General features: G+C 39.1%; 1 protein-coding gene across 1 annotated transcript; it reads left to right on the top strand.

Moving 5' to 3' along the window:
• Positions 1-3,253: 3,253 nt before the first annotated feature.
• Positions 3,254-5,398, top strand: LOC135734446 (uncharacterized). Its single transcript, XM_065253313.2, has 3 exons — positions 3,254-3,741; positions 4,393-4,611; positions 5,149-5,398. The coding sequence occupies exons 1-3, from the start codon at positions 3,301-3,303 to the stop codon at positions 5,371-5,373; spliced, it is 885 nt and encodes a 294-aa protein (XP_065109385.1). The 5' UTR covers positions 3,254-3,300; the 3' UTR covers positions 5,374-5,398.
• The last annotated feature ends 15,570 nt before the right edge of the window (positions 5,399-20,968 follow it).

Here is a 20,968-nt window from a genome sequence, read left to right as displayed (position 1 = left end):
TTGCTACTAACCAATGAAACGAGCTATTGGCAGAACAACGCTTGTAGCCACGCCCCGTTCTTCAGCCGCAGTCAGGACTTTCTCCAGTCAGAAGAGCTGCAGGCTTATTAGATTATATATATAAATCTTATAAATCATCTTATAAATCTTCACTAATAGATTTAATCTTAACAAACATTCCTCATAAGTATTCAACTGCATCTATATTTGCGAATGACATCAGTGACCACTGTGTCATCGCAACAGTAAGAAACACAAAAATTCCTAAAACTAAACCAAACATCATAACTAAGCGTGACATGAAACATTTCTCAGAACAAGGATTTTTACATGATTTGAGTAATTTGGAGTGGGAACAAATTAATTTAATTCCTGACCTTGACATAGCTTGGGATTTCTTTTATGCAAAATTTTATGCTTTAGTTAACAAACATGCTCCTCTCAAAAGGTACAGGGTCAAGGGTCGGCATAATGCATGGTTTTCTCATCCTTTATCAAATATGCTTCATGAGCGTAACCTAGCATGGGCAAAAGCCAGAAAAACCGATCTAAATTCAGACTGGCTTGATTTTAGGAGACTGCGTAATGCATGCACAGTTGCAGTCAGGAAAGCTAAAGCTGAGCATTTCCTTAAACAAACAACCAATAATTTAAATAATCCAGCAAAATTTTGGAAAAGTCTTAAATCATTAACTAAAAATAGTACAGGTACCGAACTTCCATCATGTATTAATAAGGGCTCTGATATAATCATTGATAAAGTAAATATGCTTAATTGTTTTAATGAACACTTCATAGCTTCTGGTTTTTTGTTTGATTCAGTTAATGGTGCTCATGTGAACCCTTTGACTGTTCAGTCAGAGAGCTTACTGTCTAGTCATTCTTTCAACTTTTCACCAATAGCCATCTCTGAAGTGTGCAAAGCCCTTAAATCTTTGGATGTTTCGAAATCGGCAGGTCCTGATCATTTAGAACCCTACTTTTTAAAGCTAGCAGCTGATTTTATTGCCCCACCTCTGTCTTATATTTTTAACCTTTCTCTTGTCTTAAATGAAATTCCACCTATATGGAAATCAGCTTTTGTCCTTCCCCTGTTCAAAGGTGGAGATCCCACACACCCAAATAATTACCGACCTATTTCTAAGCTATCAGTCTTGGCCAAAGTCCTTGAAACATTTGTCAATAATCAATTGAAAGAATTCTTGTCCTTCAATAACATCCTGTCTGATGTTCAATCTGGTTTTAGAAAACAACATAGTACAACTACAGCTGCCTTAAAGGTTTTAAACGATTTTATTGAATCTGTAGATAATAAGAAACATTGTGCAGCTTTATTTATCGACCTATCAAAAGCATTCGATACAGTGGATCATACTTTACTGCTACAAAGACTTATGGATATTGGACTATCTAAACGTACCATCGGCTGGTTTAATAACTATCTTTCAAACAGAACTCAATGTGTACAGGCAGAAGGATTCATCTCTGGTTCGCTCAATGTTACTAAAGGAGTACCACAGGGGTCAGTCCTTGGACCACTTTTATTTACCATATATATAAACAATATTGCTCAGAATGTTCATAATGTACAGTGTCATTACTATGCAGATGATACAGTTATTTATAGTTCAGCATCCACACCCAATCAGGCTCTTTCGGAGTTACAGTTTGCATTTGATATCGTTCAGCGTAATTTATTTGAATTAAAATTAGTTTTAAATGTTGATAAAACAAAGTTTATGTTGTTTTCTAAATCCAGACAAATCTCAAGGAATAATCTTCGGCCTATTACTACATCTCAAGGTTCAGAAATTGAGTTTGTGTCTCAGTATAGGTATCTGGGGATTTTAATCGATGATGCTCTCTCTTTTGGCCCTCATGTTGAAAAATTGGTGAAAAGATTGAAAGTAAAATTGGGTTTTTATTTTAGAATTAAATCCTGTCTTTCCTTTGAGGCAAAAAAGAGGCTTGTTGAAGCGACTTTTATGTCTGTACTGGATTACGGTGATGTTATATATATGCATGCATCTTTACAGTGTTTACATGCTATTGATACTGTTTATCATGGTGCATTGAGGTTCATAACAAATCTCAAAACCCTCACTCATCACTGCGTGTTGTATGCTCGGGTTGGCTGGTCTGCGTTGTCCGACAGAAGACAAAAACACTGGCATGTTTTCATATATAAATCTATCCTGGGTTTACTTCCGTCTTATCTATGTACATATATTTGTAAAAAGTATGCTTGTAGCTATAGCCTCCGGTCACAAGAAATATTTTTATTGTCCGTTCCAGTGGTACGTACTGAATGTGGGAAAAAGGCATTTAAGTTTGCTGCTCCTTCTGCCTGGAATTGCTTGCAAAGTATTTTAAATCTGAGGTCACTGGTTTCATTAGATAATTTTAAAAAACTTTTAAATGAATTGGAGAAAGAAACATCAGACTGTAGATGTTTTAACTAGTTTTATATTGATAGTGCAATTTTGATGTGTGTGTATATGTGTATGTATTGTTGATGTTTTTTTTTTTTTGTTCATACTCAAATGTACTTGTATCTGTTAATCTTGGCCAGGACGCTCTTGCAAAAGAGATTTTTAATCTCAATGTGCTTTCTTTCCTGGTAAAATAAAGGTTTAATAATAATAAATAATAATTAGACGGCACATCATTCCGCAAAGACGACTGAAGAAGTTTTATCGAGGTAATAATTCACAAACAATTGTATCTATGACTAAAATTTAATAAATAAAAATATATATATTTAATTTAATATACTGTTTAATTTGTAAAAGGTTGTAAAATGTTATTACAGTTTTGAAAATGTAACATACTACTGTCTGACAGAAAAATATTCATTTATCAATTATTTAATAATATTTTTTATTAGATATCAATTATTTAATATATTAGATGTCGAACATTTGACACTATTTACATTTTTTGTCAGAATATAGGCTGACTGAAGAGTTTCTGTCAGGAGTGTTTCTGAGGCAATTTTTACCTCACGTCAAGTTATGAACTATTTTTATACAAAGTGTAATTAATGTTAAGGGATGCACGAAATTTCGACCAAAATGCCATTTTATGTTTTTGGCCGAAAGAAAAAAATGCACATTTGGCGCCTTGGATTTTACCTCAGTGCTACAGATTTTACTCGCGCTTCACTCGGGTTTTCTATTTATACCAAGTGCCAATAGTCTCCAATGCCGCATTCAGTAGACTTACTTACTTACTTTAATCATTTAACTTTTTTCTTAACATCTGACCAAAATATATTTTGTATTTTTTCTTATTGTCAGGATGTCAGCACAAAGCACGCCTTACCGCCGCCCTCCACCAATGACATGCAAATGTGTTGTCACATCTACATCATCCAGAGCTGCCTCCTATGAGATGGAGGGGGAAAGAATTAAAATCGCCACCATCAAAACCAAAACCATCAGTGTCCTCACTGACGGCCACAGTTCTTTTTTGGCACCGACTGATGGGGTCATCCCTCTTTTTGAAGAGGGGGAAACATATGTAATTAAAGGCCATTCAACATCCATTAAGTATGGAAGAAAGTGCCTTTTTATTGGGCCAAACACAAAAAAATATTTAGCCCCCCCACTCGACCTAACAGATGAGGCCGAGCAAAAGGCAAGAGACACCCTGACATTTCCATCAACTATGATGACTGGGGAAGAGGAGGATCTATTTACCCGAGGAGGGTACATAACTATCAAGGGTAAAATAGAAAAGGTAAGTTCATTTAAGTAACTTACTCAAAAAATTAACTTTATTTTTTCTTTAATTAAACACAAAATGAAATGTATTGCAGGGCTTGACATTGAGCATTGTCATGTGGTTATCTGGTGGCATGTCCACCAGGGGATGGGTGAATAAGGGATAACAAAAATGTGGTATACCAAATAAGGGTGACAGTTAAGACGTTTTTTGCAATTCTTTTTAAGAAATTTCTTCCCTCTGGGATTTTTTTCTCCCTTAGGGAAACCCTCGCTTAAAGGGATAGTTCACCAAAAATGAAATTTCTGTCATCATTTACTCACTCTCATGTTGTTACAAACCTGTATACATTTCTGTTCTGATGAACACAAAGGAAGATATTTTGAGAAATGTTTGTAACCAAACCGTTTTAGGACCCCATTTAGTTACATAGTAGGAATAAAGAATACAAATAAATGGGGTCCACGAACAGTTTGGTTACAATAATTTCTCAAAATGTCTTCCTTTGTCTTCATAAAAACAATTACATTTATACAGGTTTGTAACAACATGAGGGTGAGTAAATTATGACAGATTTTTTATTTTTGAGTGAACTATCCCTTTAAGGATTTGCATGCATTTTTTAACAATTTTTTAATAAAAAGTTATCACCATATTATTTATCAGTTGCAGGTGGCAAGAATGATCACAGTGAAAGACGAAAACGTCCCCATCTTGGACCTATCCCTCCGCTGTGGAGACAGGATAATTCAAATCTCAATGTGGAGGGATGAGGCCCTAACAGAGCTCCACTTGGGAGAAGAAGTGGAGCTCTCCCACCTTAGGGCTGCTATTCGACCTGATGGCCAGTGCAAACTTAATTCTTCCACCTATACCCGTGCACAGGTAAACTTATAAAAATCACACTAGAAAGGATTCTGTTAGGGTATTGGGGGAGGAGAAGAAGGGAGGGAGGAGTAAAGAGCATGATCACATGCATCTGGGAGAGGGAGCAAAATTAATTAGTTCAATTGAGTTTAACTAATAAACATTTCACCATTTCATTTTATTAAGTAGCTTTAAGCTGCATCTATATTTTCTTGTAAATTATTAAGCATTTATAACCTCATTAACACATCACTTATGTCCCACAAAAAAATCTGTAAAATAGTTTTTTATGTGTTTTTAAAGCTTTGATTGTGTTTACAGTGTGCAATATAACATGTGTTCATGTTTTACTTGTAAAAAAAACACATTATTTTCCCACACAATTTACTTATCTCTATACCGCTGTTTTCAACATGATTTGACGTATTGAGAACCTTAATGTAAGCAAGAAAGGCAGACATTTATACAGAATAAGTTAACAGTTGTTTTGTGTTATCTTGCAGAAAATACAGTGTTGAAAAAAGTTTGACTTGTTTTTATATTCTTTAAATTCAGGTTGCTGACCTGAGGACCGAAGAGACCGTACAAATCATAGCAGTGAATCCTGGAGAAAACGAGATGGTCTTGCTTGCAGCAGACTTCACAGAATACATCCTGCCCACTAATGTTTATAGAGGAACTTGCAGAGAATTACTGCAAAGGCTTCCACTGCATACAACAATTGTACACACACACTCCAAAATCATTAGTATGCATGGTTTAGGTCAGAATGAAATGTAGGTTAAATAAAAAAAGATTAGCCTACTTGTTGTAGGCTAATCTTTTTTATTGCAAAATATTGCAGTAGGGCCTGTTAGTTGTTACCTATATTGTTGTTGCTGTTTAATTGTTTAGTAATTTGTTTATTATTTATTAATTATATGATACAGAAAGAGTGGTGATAAAATAGCATATACAATAATTAAACTATTTCTTAATATGAATTGAAAAGTATGATTGTTTTGAAATAAATGCAAAATATAAATTGAAACATTTTATTGAATTTAAAATTATAAATTATATGGAAAATGGTATTTAACAAAATTGTATTTATTTCATGTAAATGTTTGTATTTTGATGACCAATAAATTGTTTGGAAACAGTTTTAAGACAGTTTTAAGAGCTGCCATTTATTTTGTTTTGTAAACATCAGTTGTAGCCTATATCTGTTTTAAATAAAAATATGTAAATATATGTGTCGTGTAAATTGACACAATATAAGATAAACAATGTAATGATCCGCACCAAAGATTAAAATATATGTATATTCACTGTTGATTCATATACAATTGAACTGTAATGGAATTTACTGTTTTCGTGAATTGATTTATAACACACATTACGATCCACTGTACCTCCCTTACGAAAATTAACCATCGCTTTATTGTGGTAAAACTGTAGTAACAATGTTTTTTGTGTATTGATTATTATCAGCATAACCATGGTTTTACTACACTAGCCAAGGTTTACTATTGTGGTTACCATGGTTTTACTACAGTAACCATGTTTTGTTGTTGTTGTTTTAACTGTTCTAAAACCATGGCTAATTTTTAATTATTATAGGTTTTCATAATAATATTTAAAATTACTGTCACCTTTGTGTATCTCTGTATACACACGGGGAGAGAGAGTGTGTGGAGAGAGGTGACAGTAATTTTAAATATGAAAACCTATAATGAACATAGCTTATACAGTGGATCATAATGTGTGTTATTAATTGTTCAGTTCAATAAAACACTAAATTCCATTGCAGTTCAATTTTCTCCTGTAGGTTGGCTGTATGAATCAACAGTAAATATATATTAATATATTAATATTTGGTGTGGATCATTACACTGTAATGTAATGTAATTAATTTATGTTCAAATTTACACCGGTCAGGTGTATGGTTTTTCCATAATTTACAATGGCATCAAACACTGCTAAACCAATCGAGGACCAACTAAACCTTTAATAAAAACACTCTGAGCTGTTCCGCATGCGGTTGAAGCGCCTATCGATATGCGTCTTCATTTAGATATGATGTAAAGCGATCTGTCCGGACCAGGAAAGATGAGCGCCGTGAAAGTGAAGTAAAAAGATTTAGAACACATTAAAGTTTTTTAATTCCTGTTTAGTCTTGACTAAACATGCAATGGATTTATAACAAACACTGCAGTCCAAATCACTGACCGACGCTGACTTGGCCGTAATGCTTTGGGACTAGTGAGTAATGTTATGTTGCTTGCATACATAAGTCCTGTCTGGCGCCCAAACACTATTTATTTTACAGTGCATTTTACTGGAGGCTACTAAGCTTAAATTGTGTGACACTGTGGCACGAAGGAAGTGGCACAGGCTTACAACACGGGTTATCCAGGTTCGATTCCCCTTTAAGGCAATATTTTTAGAAAAACTTTAACCAAGCGACCACCGTTACAACTGGCTTGTAAATGTGAGCTACGCGATCTTTTGGCGTTTGAAAAAATAAAACCCATGAAATTATATTAATTTGACATGCTGAAAGGCACACCGCAAACTTTGTGACCTAAAAGGTTGTCTTTTCCTTTGCGACAGTGGCGTCGCTTGTGAAGAAATACGTGACGTGAAAAATACATGTCTAGCACCCCCTAGTGCCTTTAAGGTGGCAGAAGCTGATCTAAGCTGATCCTCCCAGCCTGGAAAAAATGGTCAAGCTGGTGGGTCAGCTGGTCTTCCACCCTGACCAGCTAAGTCCAGCTAGACCAGCTTAAGAAGTGACCAAAACATAGCAAGACCAGCTTAAAAGTGACTGAAACACTGCTAGACCAGCTTAAAAAGTGACCAAAACACAACTAGACCAGCTTGCTACACCAGCAATACCAGCTAAAACCAAGCTAGGAGACCAACTAAAACCAGCTCACCAGCTTATGCTGGACTTTTTTAGAATTGCCCATTAATAAACAAATTCTTTCATACTTAACAACATTTATTCTTGCAAGATGTTGTGTGACTTCTTTAAGCATTTTGAAACAATGCATATCACATCTTCAGTTAGCATATTTAGAATTAATGATGTACTTTGGTATGTTTATCTGTGGAGTCTGATCACGCCTTTGTTTTTAAACAAATAAACAAATTGGAAAATCTGTTGTGTTGTTTCTTATAGATTATCTGACAGCTGTTTTGGTTTTACTTTATTCATAACTTTAAATTGGTTTCCCTGATGTACTACATTTCTTAAAGAATATATTTGTCAGTAGACCTTAATCTAAGTACTAATGTAACAGATTTTTTTTTTTTCAGAAATGGGTGTCAATGTTATAGGCCTATTGTAGTTATTTAGGGAGTAGTCTAATGATTTTCACAGTAATGTACATGTGGCAAAAATGTACAGCTTTAACATAGGCCTAATACAACATGACTAATATAGACTAATATAGTTTAACTTTTAGTAACGTTTTGTTTAACTGTAGTAATGTATAATAGCAGAATAATAAGAATAAATAAATCAGCTAAATAAGCTTATTTTTATCAGCATAATATTAGTTGTTTTTGAACTTGGCAGTTTCTATAAAGGTTTTAATAGATTGATGTGTGGATGCAGATCATGGGTGCATGTGTGCCAGATTGACCAAAATTAGTGAACAGTGGGAAAAGTGAGAGTAGAGACAGAGACTGAAAACAGGTCTTATGCCAAATGTATTAGCAAACCCTGCTACTGAAATGAACTTTTAAAAAGTTTACAAATGTCAAATTGTCAAACTTAAAACATTTAAAAATGTTTGAAACTTTTCAGGCCAGGCTTTGTCAAGCCAACATAAAGTTTGTTCTCAAACTTTTCTATCTAGTTATGTTGGCTTGAGAAAGCCAACATACTGTTGTTGCACTTAAACTTATTATTATTATGTTGGCTTGAGAAAGCCAACATACTGTTGTTGCACTTAAACTTATTAGTGGTGCTTGCATTTATGCAAAGCATCACTATTACTATCTTGCATACTTATTATTAGTGGTGTTTGCATTTATGCAAAGCATCACTATTACTATTGCTCAGGGATATTATTACAGTGCATTGAAAATGCGCTGTACTGTTCTTACTGGGCTTTTTATTATTATTACAGTGCATTGAAAATGCGCTGTACTGTTCTTACTGGGCTTTTTATTATTATTATTATTATTCTTCCAACCAAATTTCCGCAATTAATACGGCTCGAACCGCTTAACTTAGAAACTTCATTCAAACTCTCAAACGTGCGGACTATTCGGGAATAGTGTGCTATGACTTTTATAAGCGATCGGGGGTACGGTCTTCGCCCCAGGGGCGAAAAAGCAGCCGAAAAATCCCATTGACTTAACATGGAGACAAACTTTGACGAGTCGTAGCTCAGACCTAGAATTTCACAGAAACTTGTGACTTGCCACATTTGAAGAGGCTGGCAGGCTCTGTAAGAACATACCTCACAATGGGGTGTAAGTTGTACCCCTGGGGTATAAGAGGCCCCCAAATTTCCCCATAGACTTATAATGGGGCAGGAATCATGCCCATATAAGGAAATAAAAACGTCCCAGATGGGATATCTTTGCAGCGCAGTGTCGTAGAGACATGGGGGTGGGCTCATTTTACTCAGGCATCCAATCAGTCCCTTAGGATCCTTATTGAGCTATTAAGCCACGCCCCTAGCAACCATTTTGGGCACCCTAGCAACATTTCCCATAGACTGCCATTATAAAATGCCCAGATGGATATCTTTGCAGCACAGTGTCACAGAGACATGGGGGTGGGCTCATTTTACTCAGGCATCCAATCTGTCTCTCACCATCCTTATTGAGGTATTAAGCCACGCCCCTAGCAACCAGATATGAGCAGCCTAGCAACATAATAAACAAAGCCTTATATCTCTGGATCCGAACATCATAGAGACATGGGGGTTGGGTCTTTGGGTAATATTAGCTTCATGCTAGCTTCATGCTAAGTCATACTAGCTTCATGCTAGTTTCATGCTAGCTTTATGCTAATTTCATAATAAATCTTGCTAACTTGATGCTAAATCATGCTAACTTCATGTTAAATCTTGTTAGCTTCACGCTAAATCATGCTAGCTTCATGCTAATCATGCTAGCATCATCTTAATCATGCTAGCATCATGCTAAATTCATGCTAACTTCATGGTAATCATGCTAACATCATGCTAGCTTCATGCAAATTATGCTAGCTTCATGCTAATCATACTAACATCATGCTAGCTTCATGCTAATCATGCTAACATCATGCTAACTTCATGCTAATCATGCTAACATCATGTTAATCATACTAGCTTCATCCTAATCATGCTAGCATCATGCTAGCTTCGTGCTAATCATGCTATCATCATGCTAGCTTCGTGCTAATCATGCTAGCATCATGCTAGCTTCGTGCTAATCATGCTAGCATCATGCTAGCTTCGTGCTAATCATGCTAGCATCATGCTAGCTTCGTGCTTATCATGCTAGCATCATGCTAGCTTCGTGCTTATCATGTTAGCATCATGCTAGCTTCGTGCTAATCATGCTAACATCATGCTAGCTTCGTGCTAATCATGCTAGCATCATGCTAGCTTCGTGCTAATCATGCTAGCTTCATGCTAGCTTCGTGCTAATCATGCTAGCTTTATGCTAGCTTTGTGCTAATCATGCTAGCTTTATGCTAGCTTTGTGCTAATCATGCTAGCATCATGCTAGCTTCATGCTAATCATGCTAGCTTCGTGCTAATCATGCTAGCTTCATGCTACCTTCGTGTTAATCACGCTAGCATCATGCTAGCATCATGCTAGCTTCGTGCTAATCATGCTAGCTTCATGCTAGCTTCGTGCTAATTATGCTAGCATCATGCTAGCTTTATGCTAATCATGCTAACATCATGCTAGCTTCGTGCTAATCATGCTAGCATCATGCTAGCTTCGTGCTAATCATTCTAGCTTCATGTTAGCTTCATGCTAATCATGCTAACATCATGCTAGCTTCATGCTAATCATGCTAGCATCATGCTAGCTTCATGCTAATCATGCTAGCATCATGTTAGCTTCATGCTAATCATGCTAGCATCATGCTAGCTTCATGTTAATCATGCTAGCTTCATGCTAATCATGCTAGCTTCATGCTAGCTTCATGCTAATCATGCTAGCTTCATGCTAATCATGCTACCATCATGCTAATCATGCTAGCTTCATGCTAGCTTCATGCTAATCATGCTAGCATCATGCTAGCTTCATGCTAATCATGCTAACATCATGCTAGCTTCATGCTAATCATGCTAGCATCATGCTAGCTTAATGCTAATCATGCTAAATCATGTTAACGTCATGTTAGCTTCATGCTAAATCATGTTAGCTTCATGCTAATCATGCTAACATCATGATAGCTTCATGTTAAATCATGCTAGCTTCATGCTAGCTTCATGCTAAATCATGCTAAATCATGTTAACGTCATGTTAGCTTCATGTTAAATCATGTTAGCTTCATGCTAAATCATGTTAGCTTCATGATAAATCATGCTAGCTTCATGATAAATCATGTTAACTTCATGGTAAATCATGTTAACTCATGCTAGCTTCATATTTCATCATGATAACTTTTTTAAATCATGCTAGCTTCACACTAAAACATGTCAACAGCCAGGTAAACTACTAGACTAAGTTTCTTTTACATTTCTGTCAATCAACTTTTTTGCATTTTCATGCACTGGTAATTCCTTGGGAATTGCATTTCTAGTTATTATTATTCTTCCAACCAAATTTCCGCAATTAATACGGCTCGAACCGCTTAACTTAGAAACTTCATTCAAACTCTCAAACGTGCGGACTATTCGGGAATAGTGTGCTATGACTTTTATAAGCGATCGGGGGTACGGTCTTCGCCCCAGGGGCGAAAAAGCAGCCGAAAAATCCCATTGACTTAACATGGAGACAAACTTTGACGAGTCGTAGCTCAGACCTAGAATTTCACAGAAACTTGTGACTTGCCACATTTGAAGAGGCTGGCAGGCTCTGTAAGAACATACCTCACAATGGGGTGTAAGTTGTACCCCTGGGGTGTAAGAGGCCCCCAAATTTCCCCATAGACTTATAATGGGGCAGGAATCATGCCCATATAAGGAAATAAAAACGTCCCAGATGGGATATCTTTGCAGCGCAGTGTCGTAGAGACATGGGGGTGGGCTCATTTTACTCAGGCATCCAATCAGTCCCTTAGGATCCTTATTGAGCTATTAAGCCACGCCCCTAGCAACCATTTTGGGCACCCTAGCAACATTTCCCATAGACTGCCATTATAAAATGCCCAGATGGATATCTTTGCAGCACAGTGTCACAGAGACATGGGGGTGGGCTCATTTTACTCAGGCATCCAATCAGTCTCTGACCATCCTTATTGAGGTATTAAGCCACGCCCCTAGCAACCAAATATGAGCAGCCTAGCAACATAATAAACAAAGCCTTATATCTCTGGATCCGGACATCATAGAGACATGGGGGTTGGGTCTTTGGGTCATATTAGCTTCATGCTAGCTTCATGCTAAGTCATACTAGCTTCATGCTAGTTTCATGCTAGCTTTATGCTAATTTCATAATAAATCTTGCTAACTTGATGCTAAATCATGCTAACTTCATGTTAAATCTTGTTAGCTTCACGCTAAATCATGCTAGCTTCATGCTAATCATGCTAGCATCATCTTAATCATGCTATCATCATGTTAATTTCATGCTAAATTCATGCTAACTTCATGGTAATCATGCTAACATCATGCTAGCTTCATGCAAATTATGCTAGCTTCATGCTAATCATACTAACATCATGCTAGCTTCATGCTAACATCATGCTAGCTTCATGCTAATCATGCTAACATCATGCTAACTTCATGCTAATCATGCTAACATCATGTTAATCATACTAGCTTCATGCTAATCATGCTAGCATCATGCTAGCTTTGTGCTAATCATGCTATCATCATGCTAGCTTCGTGCTAATCATGCTAACATCATGCTAGCTTCGTGCTAATCATGCTAACATCATGCTAGCTTCGTGCTTATCATGCTAGCATCATGCTAGCTTCGTGCTTATCATGCTAGCATCATGCTAGCTTCGTGCTAATCATGCTAACATCATGCTAGCTTCGTGCTAATCATGCTAGCATCATGCTAGCTTCGTGCTAATCATGCTAGCTTCATGCTAGCTTCGTGCTAATCATGCTAGCTTTATGCTAGCTTTGTGCTAATCATGCTAGCATCATGCTAGCTTCATGCTAATCATGCTAGCTTCGTGCTAATCATGCTAGCTTCATGCTACCTTCGTGTTAATCATGCTAGCATCATGCTAGCTTCGTGCTAATCATGCTAGCTTCATGCTAGCTTCGTGCTAATTATGCTAGCATCATGCTAGCTTCATGCTAATCATGCTAGCATCATGTTAGCTTCATGCTAGCTTCATGCTAACTTCGTGCTAATCATGCTAGCATCATGCTAATCATGCTAGCATCATGCTAGCTTCGTGCTAATCATGCTAGCATCATGTTAGCCTCGTGCTGATCATGCTAGCATCATGCTAGCTTCATGCTAATCATGCTAGCTTCATGCTAATCATGCTAACATCATGCTAGCTTAATGCTAATCATGCTAGCATCATGCTAGCTTCATGCTAATCATGCTAGCATCATGCTAGCTTCATGCTAATCATGCTAGCATCATGCTAGCTTCATGCTAATCATGCTAACTTCATGCTAATCATGCTAGCTTCATGCTAGCTTCATGATAATCATGCTAGCATCATGCTAGCTTCATGCTAATTATGCTAGCATCATGCTAGCTTCATGCTAATCATGTTAGCTTCATGCTAATCATGCTAGCTTCATGCTAACTTCATGTTAATCATGCTAGCTTCATGCTAGCTTCATGCTAATCATGCTAGCATCATGCTAGCTTCATGCTAATCATGCTAACATCATGCTAGCTTCATGCTAATCATGCTAGCTTCATGCTAGCTTAATGCTAATCATGCTAACATCATGATAGCTTCATGCTAATCATGGTAGCATCATGCTAGCCTCATGCTAATCATGTTAGCATCATGCTAGCTTCATGCTAATCATGTTAGCATCATGCTAGCTTAATGCTAACCATGCTAGCATCATGTTAACTTCATGCTAAATCTTACTAGCTTCATGTTAGTTTAATGCTAAATCGTGCTAACATCATGTTAAATCATGCTAGCTTCATGCTAGCTTCATGCTAAATCATGCTAGCTTCATGCTAAATCATGCTAAATCATATTAACGTCATGTTAGCTTCATGTTAAATCATGTTACCTTCATGTTAAATCATGTTAGCTTCATGATAAATCATGCTAGCTTCATGATAAATCATGTTAACTTCATGGTAAATCATGTTAACTCATGCTAGCTTCATATTTCATCATGATAACTTTTTTAAATCATGCTAGCTTCACACTAAAACATGTAAACAGCCAGGTAAACTACTAGACTAAGTTTCTTTTACATTTCTGTCAATCAACTTTTTTGCATTTTCATGCACTGGTAATTCCTTGGGAATTGCATTTCTAGTTATTATATTTTATTCTTACATCCGGACACTTTTTTCGGCGATTAACTCGTCCCGCACGCTTTGTTGTAGACCCATGAAAGAGGGCTCAAATCGACCGGATTATTGAGGAGAGGTGTGCTATGACTTTTATAAGGGATCGGGTGCAGGATTTCCGAAAGGGGGGCGTAAAACCACCCCAAAGATCCCATTGACTTAACATTGGGCCCAACTTTGATGGGTTATAGCTCCGCTCGTGGATTTTGTAGAAACATGTGGGTTACAACATTTGAAGAGGGTGGTAGGCTCTGTAAAAACATAGATCACAATGGGGTGTAAGTTGTACCCCTGGGGTGTAAGAGGTGCCCAAAAGTGCCCCAATGAAAAGTCAATGGGGCAAAATCCCATAGACTTACCATTGCAAAAATTTTGACGGGTCATAGGTCCGAGCCAGGATTTCATAGAAACATGTGGGTTACTAAATTTGAAGAGGGTGCTAGACTCTGTCAGGACGTCCCCCACAATGGGGTGTAAGGTTACCATAGCAACCATTTTGGGCACCCTAGCAACCTATACCATAGACTGCCATTATAAAATGCCCGGATGGATATCTTTGCACCACAGTGTCATAGAGACATGGGGGTGGGCTCATTTTACTCAGGCATCCAATCAGTCTCTCAGGATCCTTACAGACTTACTAAGCCACGCCCCTAGCAACCACTTTTGAGCACCCTAGCAACATAAAATACCAACAGTTATATCTCGGCATCAGAACATCGTAGAGACACGGGGGTTGGACCATTTTACTTGTGACTAGGGGTGTAACAATTGGGCACATCATTGGCCACTCCGAAGCCACGCCCCTAGCAACCAAATTTGAGCACCCTAGCAACCGAATAAACAAAGCCTTATATCTCCGCATCAGAACATCGTAGAGACACGGGGTTTGGACCGTTTTACTTGTGACTCGGAGTGTAATCACTGGGCACATCATTGGCCACTCCCAAGCCACGCCCCTAGCAACCAAATACAGTACCCTAGCAACAGAGTAAACAAAGCCTTATATCTCCGCATCAGAACATCGTAGAGACACGGGGGTTGGACCGTTTTACTTGTGACTCGGAGTGTAATCACTGGGCACATAATTGGCTACTCCCAAGCCACGCCCCTAGCAACCAAATACAGTACCCTAGCAACAGAGTAAACAAAGCCTTATATCTCCGCATCAGAACATCGTAGAGACACGGGGGTTGGACCGTTTTACTTGTGACTCGGAGTGTAATCACTGGGCACATCATTGGCCACTCCCAAGCCACGCCCCTAGCAACCAAATACAGTACCCTAGCAACAGAGTAAACAAAGCCTTATATCTCCGCATCAGAACATCGTAGAGACATGGGGGTTGGACCGTTTGACTCGTGACTCAGAGTGTAATCATTATGGGATGCCAATTTTTCCCTAGCAACCAAATACAGTACCCTAGCAACAGAGTAAACAAAGCCTTATATCTCCGCATCAGAACATCGTAGAGACACGGGGGTTGGACCGTTTGACTCGTGACTCGGCGGGTAATCACTATGAGATGCCAATTTTTTCCCTAGCAACCAAATACAGTACCCTAGCAACAGAGTAAACAAAGCCTTATATCTCCGCATCAGAACATCGTAGAGACATGGGGGTTGGACCGTTTGACTCGTGACTCAGGGTGTAATCATTATGGTCTGCCAATTTTTTCCCTAGCAACCAAATATAGTACCCTAGCAACAGAGTAAACAAAGCCTTATATCTCAGCATCAGAACATCGTAGAGACACGGGGGTTGGACCGTTTGACTCGTGACTCAGATTGTAATCATTATGGGATGCCAATTTTTTCCCTAGCAACCAAATATAGTACCCTAGCAACAGAGTAAACAAAGCCTTATATCTCAGCATCAGAACATCGTAGAGACATGGGGGTTGGACCGTTTGACTCGTGACTCAGAGTGTAATCATTATGGGATGCCAATTTTTTCCCTAGCAACCAAATACAGTACCCTAGCAACAGGGTAAACAAAGCCTTATATCTCCGCATCAGAACATCGTAGAGACATGGGGGTTGGACCGTTTGACTCGTGACTCAGAGTGTAATCATTATGGGATGCCAATTTTTTCCCTAGCAACCAAATACAGTACCCTAGCAACAGAGTAAACAAAGCCTTATATCTCCGCATCAGAACATCGTAGAGACACGGGGGTTGGACCGTTTGACTCGTGACTCAGAGTGTAATCATTATGGGATGTCAAAATTTTCCCTAGCAACCAAATACAGTACCCTAGCAACCGAATAAACAAAGCCTTATATCTCTGCACCAGAACATCGTTGAGACACGGGGGTTGGACCGTATGACTCGTGACTCAGAGTGTAATCATTATGGGATGCCAAATTTTTCCCTAGCAACCAAATACAGTACCCTAGCAACCGGATAAACACAGCCTTATATCTCCACATCAGAACATCGTACAGACACGGGAGTTGGATCGTTTAACTTTTGGCTTGGAGTATAATCATATATGGTCCCCAGAATTTTGCCACGGCAAGCACCACTCACATTTTCTTCAGGAAATGTACCTATCTAGTTATTATTATTCTTCTTTTTCTGGACACTTTTTTGGCGCGTAACTCGTCCCGCACGCTTTGTCGTAGACCCATAAATTAGGGCTCAAATCGACCGGCTTATTGAGGAGAGGACTGCTATGACTTTTATAAGCGATCGGGTGCAGGATTTCCGAAAGGGGGGCGAAAAACCACCCAAAAAATCCCATTGACTTAACATTGCGCCCAACTTTGACGAGTCATAGCCCCGCTCGAGGATTTTGTAGAAACATGTGGGTTATAACATTTGAAGAGGGTGGTAGGCTCTTTAAGAACATGGATCACAATGGGGTGTAAGTTGTACCCCTGGGGTGTAAGAGGTGCCCAAAAGTGCCCCAATGAAAAGTCAATGGGGCAAAATCCCATAGACTTACCATTGCAAAAATTTTGACGGGTCATAGGTCCGAGCCAGGATTTCATAGAAACATGTGGGTTACTAAATTTGAAGAGGGTGCTAGACTCTGTCAGGACGTCCCCCACAATGGGGTGTAAGGTTACCATAGCAACCATTTTGGGCACCCTAGCAACCTATACCATAGACTGCCATTATAAAATGCCTGGATGGATATCTTTGCACCACAGTGTCATAGAGACATGGGGGTGGGCTCATTTTACTCAGGCATCCAATCAGTCTCTCAGGATCCTTACAGACTTACTAAGCCACGCCCCTAGCAACCACTTTTGAGCACCCTAGCAACATAAAATACAAACAGTTATATCTCGGCATCAGAACATCGTAGAGACACGGGGGTTGGACCGTTTTACTTGTGACTAGGGGTGTAACAATTGGGCACATCATTGGCCACTCCCAAGCCACGCCCCTAGCAACCAAATTTGAGCACCCTAGCAACCGAATAAACAAAGCCTTATATCTCCGCATCAGAACATCGTAGAGACACGGGGTTTGGACCGTTTTACTTGTGACTCGGAGTGTAATCACTGGGCACATCATTGGCCACTCCCAAGCCACGCCCCTAGCAACCAAATACAGTACCCTAGCAACAGAGTAAACAAAGCCTTATATCTCCGCATCAGAACATCGTAGAGACACGGGGGTTGGACCGTTTTACTTGTGACTCGGAGTGTAATCACTGGGCACATAATTGGCCACTCCCAAGCCACGCCCCTAGCAACCAAATACAGTACCCTAGCAACAGAGTAAACAAAGCCTTATATCTCCACATCAGAACATCGTAGAGACACGGGGGTTGGACCGTTTTACTTGTGACTCGGAGTGTAATCACTGGGCACATCATTGGCCACTCCCAAGCCACGCCCCTAGCAACCAAATACAGTACCCTAGCAACAGAGTAAACAAAGCCTTATATCTCCACATCAGAACATCGTAGAGACATGGGGGTTGGACCGTTTGACTCATGACTCGGAGGGTAATCACTAGTGGATGCAGTTTTTTTCCCTAGCAACCAAATACAGTACCCTAGCAACAGAGTAAACAAAGCCTTATATCTCCGCATCAGAACATCGTAGAGACACGGGGGTTGGACCGTTTGACTCGTGACTCGGAGGGTAATCACTAGTGGATGCCATTTTTTTCCCTAGCAACCAAATACAGTACCCTAGCAACAGAGTAAACAAAGCCTTATATCTCAGCATCAGAACATCGTAGAGACACGGGGTTTGGACCGTTTGACTCGTGACTCGGAGGGTAATCACTAGTGGATGCCATTTTTTCCCCTAGCAACCAAATACAGTACCCTAGCAACAGAGTAAACAAAGCCTTATATCTCCGCATCAGAACATCGTAGAGACATGGGGTTTGGACCGTTTGACTCGTGACTCGGAGGGTAATCACTAGTGGATGCCATTTTTTCCCTAGCAACCAAATACAGTACCCTAGCAACAGAGTAAACAAAGCCTTATATCTCCGCATCAGAACATCGTAGAGACACGGGGGTTGGACCGTTTGACTCGTATCTCGGAGTGTAATCACTAGTGGATGCCAATTTTTTCCCTAGCAACCAAATACAGTACCCTAGCAACAGAGTAAACAAAGCCTTATATCTCCGCATCAGAACATCGTAGAGACACGGGGGTTGGACCGTTTGACTCGTGACTCGGAGGGTAATTACTAGTGGATGCCAATTTTCTCCCTAGCAACCAAATACAGTACCCTAGCAACCGAATAAACAAAGCCTTATATCTTCGCATCAGAATATCGTAGAGACATGTGGGTTGAATTGTTTTACTTTTGGCTTGGAGTATAATCATATATTGTCCCCCGAAATTTGCCACGGCAAGCACCACTTCACATTTTCTTCAGGAAATGTACCTATCTAGTTATTATGTTGGCTTGACAAAGCCAACATACTGTTCTTCGATCTAAGCTTATTATTATTATTATTATTATTATTCTTCTGTTCATACTTTTTACCAATTGTAACTCCTCCTAGAGCTTTCAAGCTACACCCACAAAACTTTACAAAACTTTTAAGACTGGTCCGTAGATGGGTGCTATGACTTTTCTAACTGATGGGGCCTACCGAATTCCTAAACGGGGCGCTCAAACACCCCAAATTTTCCATTGACTTAACATTGCGACAAACTTTGATGGGTCATAGCTGCAAGCGAGAAATTTGTAGAAACTTGTGGGTTACCACATTTGAAGAGGCTGGCAGACTGTGTAAGAACATACATCACATTGGGGTGTAAGTTTCACCCCTGGGGCGTAAGGACCACCCAAATTTCCCCATTGACTTATAATGGGGGAGGGAACATGCCCATATAAGGGAATAAAAGCGTCCCAGATGGAATATCTTCACTTTAGAGTGTCGTAGAGACATGGGGGTGGGCTCAATTTAGTCAGGCATCCAATCAGTCTCTCAGGATCGCCCCATAGCTATTAAGCCACGCCCCTAGCAACCATTTTTGGGCACCCTAGCAACATATCCCATAGACTGCCATTATAAAATGCCCAGATGGATATCTTTGCAGCACAGTGTCACAGAGACATGGGGGTGGGCTCATTTTACTCAGGCATCCAATCAGTCTCAGAGGATTCTTATTGACGTATTAAGCCACGCCCCTAGCAACCAAATATGAGCACCCTAGCAACATAATAAACAAAGCCTTATATCTCTGGATCTGAACATCATAGAGACATGGGGGTTGGGTCTTTTGGTCATGTTAGCCTTATGCTAGCTCCATGCTAAGTCATACTAGCTTCATGCTAGTTTCGTGCTAGCTTTATGCTAATTTCATAATAAATCTTGCTAACTTCATGCTAATCATGTTAGCATCATGCTAGCTTCATACTAATTCATGTTAGCATCATGCTAACTTCATGTTAATTCATGTTAGCATCATGCTAGCTTCATGCTAATTCATGTTAGCTTCGTGCTAGCTTCATGCTAATTCATGTTAGCTTCGTGCTAGCTTCATGCTAATTCATGTTAGCATCGTGCTAGCTTCATGCTAATTCATGTTAGCATCGTGCTAGCTTCATGCTAATTCATGTTAGCATCGTGCTAGCTTCATGCTAATTCATGTTAGCATCGTGCTAGCTTCATGCTAATTCATGTTAGCATCGTGCTAGCTTCATGCTAATTCATGTTAGCATCGTGCTAGCTTCATGCTAATTCATGTTAGCATCGTGCTAGCTTCATGCTAATTCATGTTAGCATTGTGCTAGCTTCATGCTAATGCATGTTAGCATCGTGCTAGCTTCATGCTAATTCATGTTAACGTCGTGCTAGCTTCATGCTAATTCATGTTAGCATCGTGCTAGCTTCATGCTAATTCATGTTAGCATCGTGCTAGCTTCATGCTAATTCATGTTAGCGTCGTGCTAGCTTCATGCTAATTCATGTTAGCGTCATGCTAGCTTCCTGCTAATCATGCTAGCTTCATGCTAATTCATGCTAGCTTCATGCTAATTCATATTAGCACAATGCTAATTCATGTTAGCATCATGTTAGCTTCATGCTAATTCATGTTAACATCATGCTAGCTTCATGCTAATTCATGTTAGCATCATGCTAGCTTCATGCTAATTCATGTTAGCATCATGCTAGCTTCATGCTAATTCATGTTAGCATCATGCTAGCTTCATGCTATTTCATGCTAGCTTCATGCTAATTCATGTTAGCATCATGCTAACTTCATGCTAATTCATGTTAGCATCATGCTAGCTTCATGCTAATTCATGTTAGCATCAT

The sequence above is a fragment of the Paramisgurnus dabryanus genome, chromosome 1 (assembly GCF_030506205.2).
Source record: "Paramisgurnus dabryanus chromosome 1, PD_genome_1.1, whole genome shotgun sequence".
Classification (NCBI taxonomy): domain Eukaryota; kingdom Metazoa; phylum Chordata; class Actinopteri; order Cypriniformes; family Cobitidae; genus Paramisgurnus; species Paramisgurnus dabryanus.
This window is presented reverse-complemented; position numbering and strand designations above follow the sequence as displayed.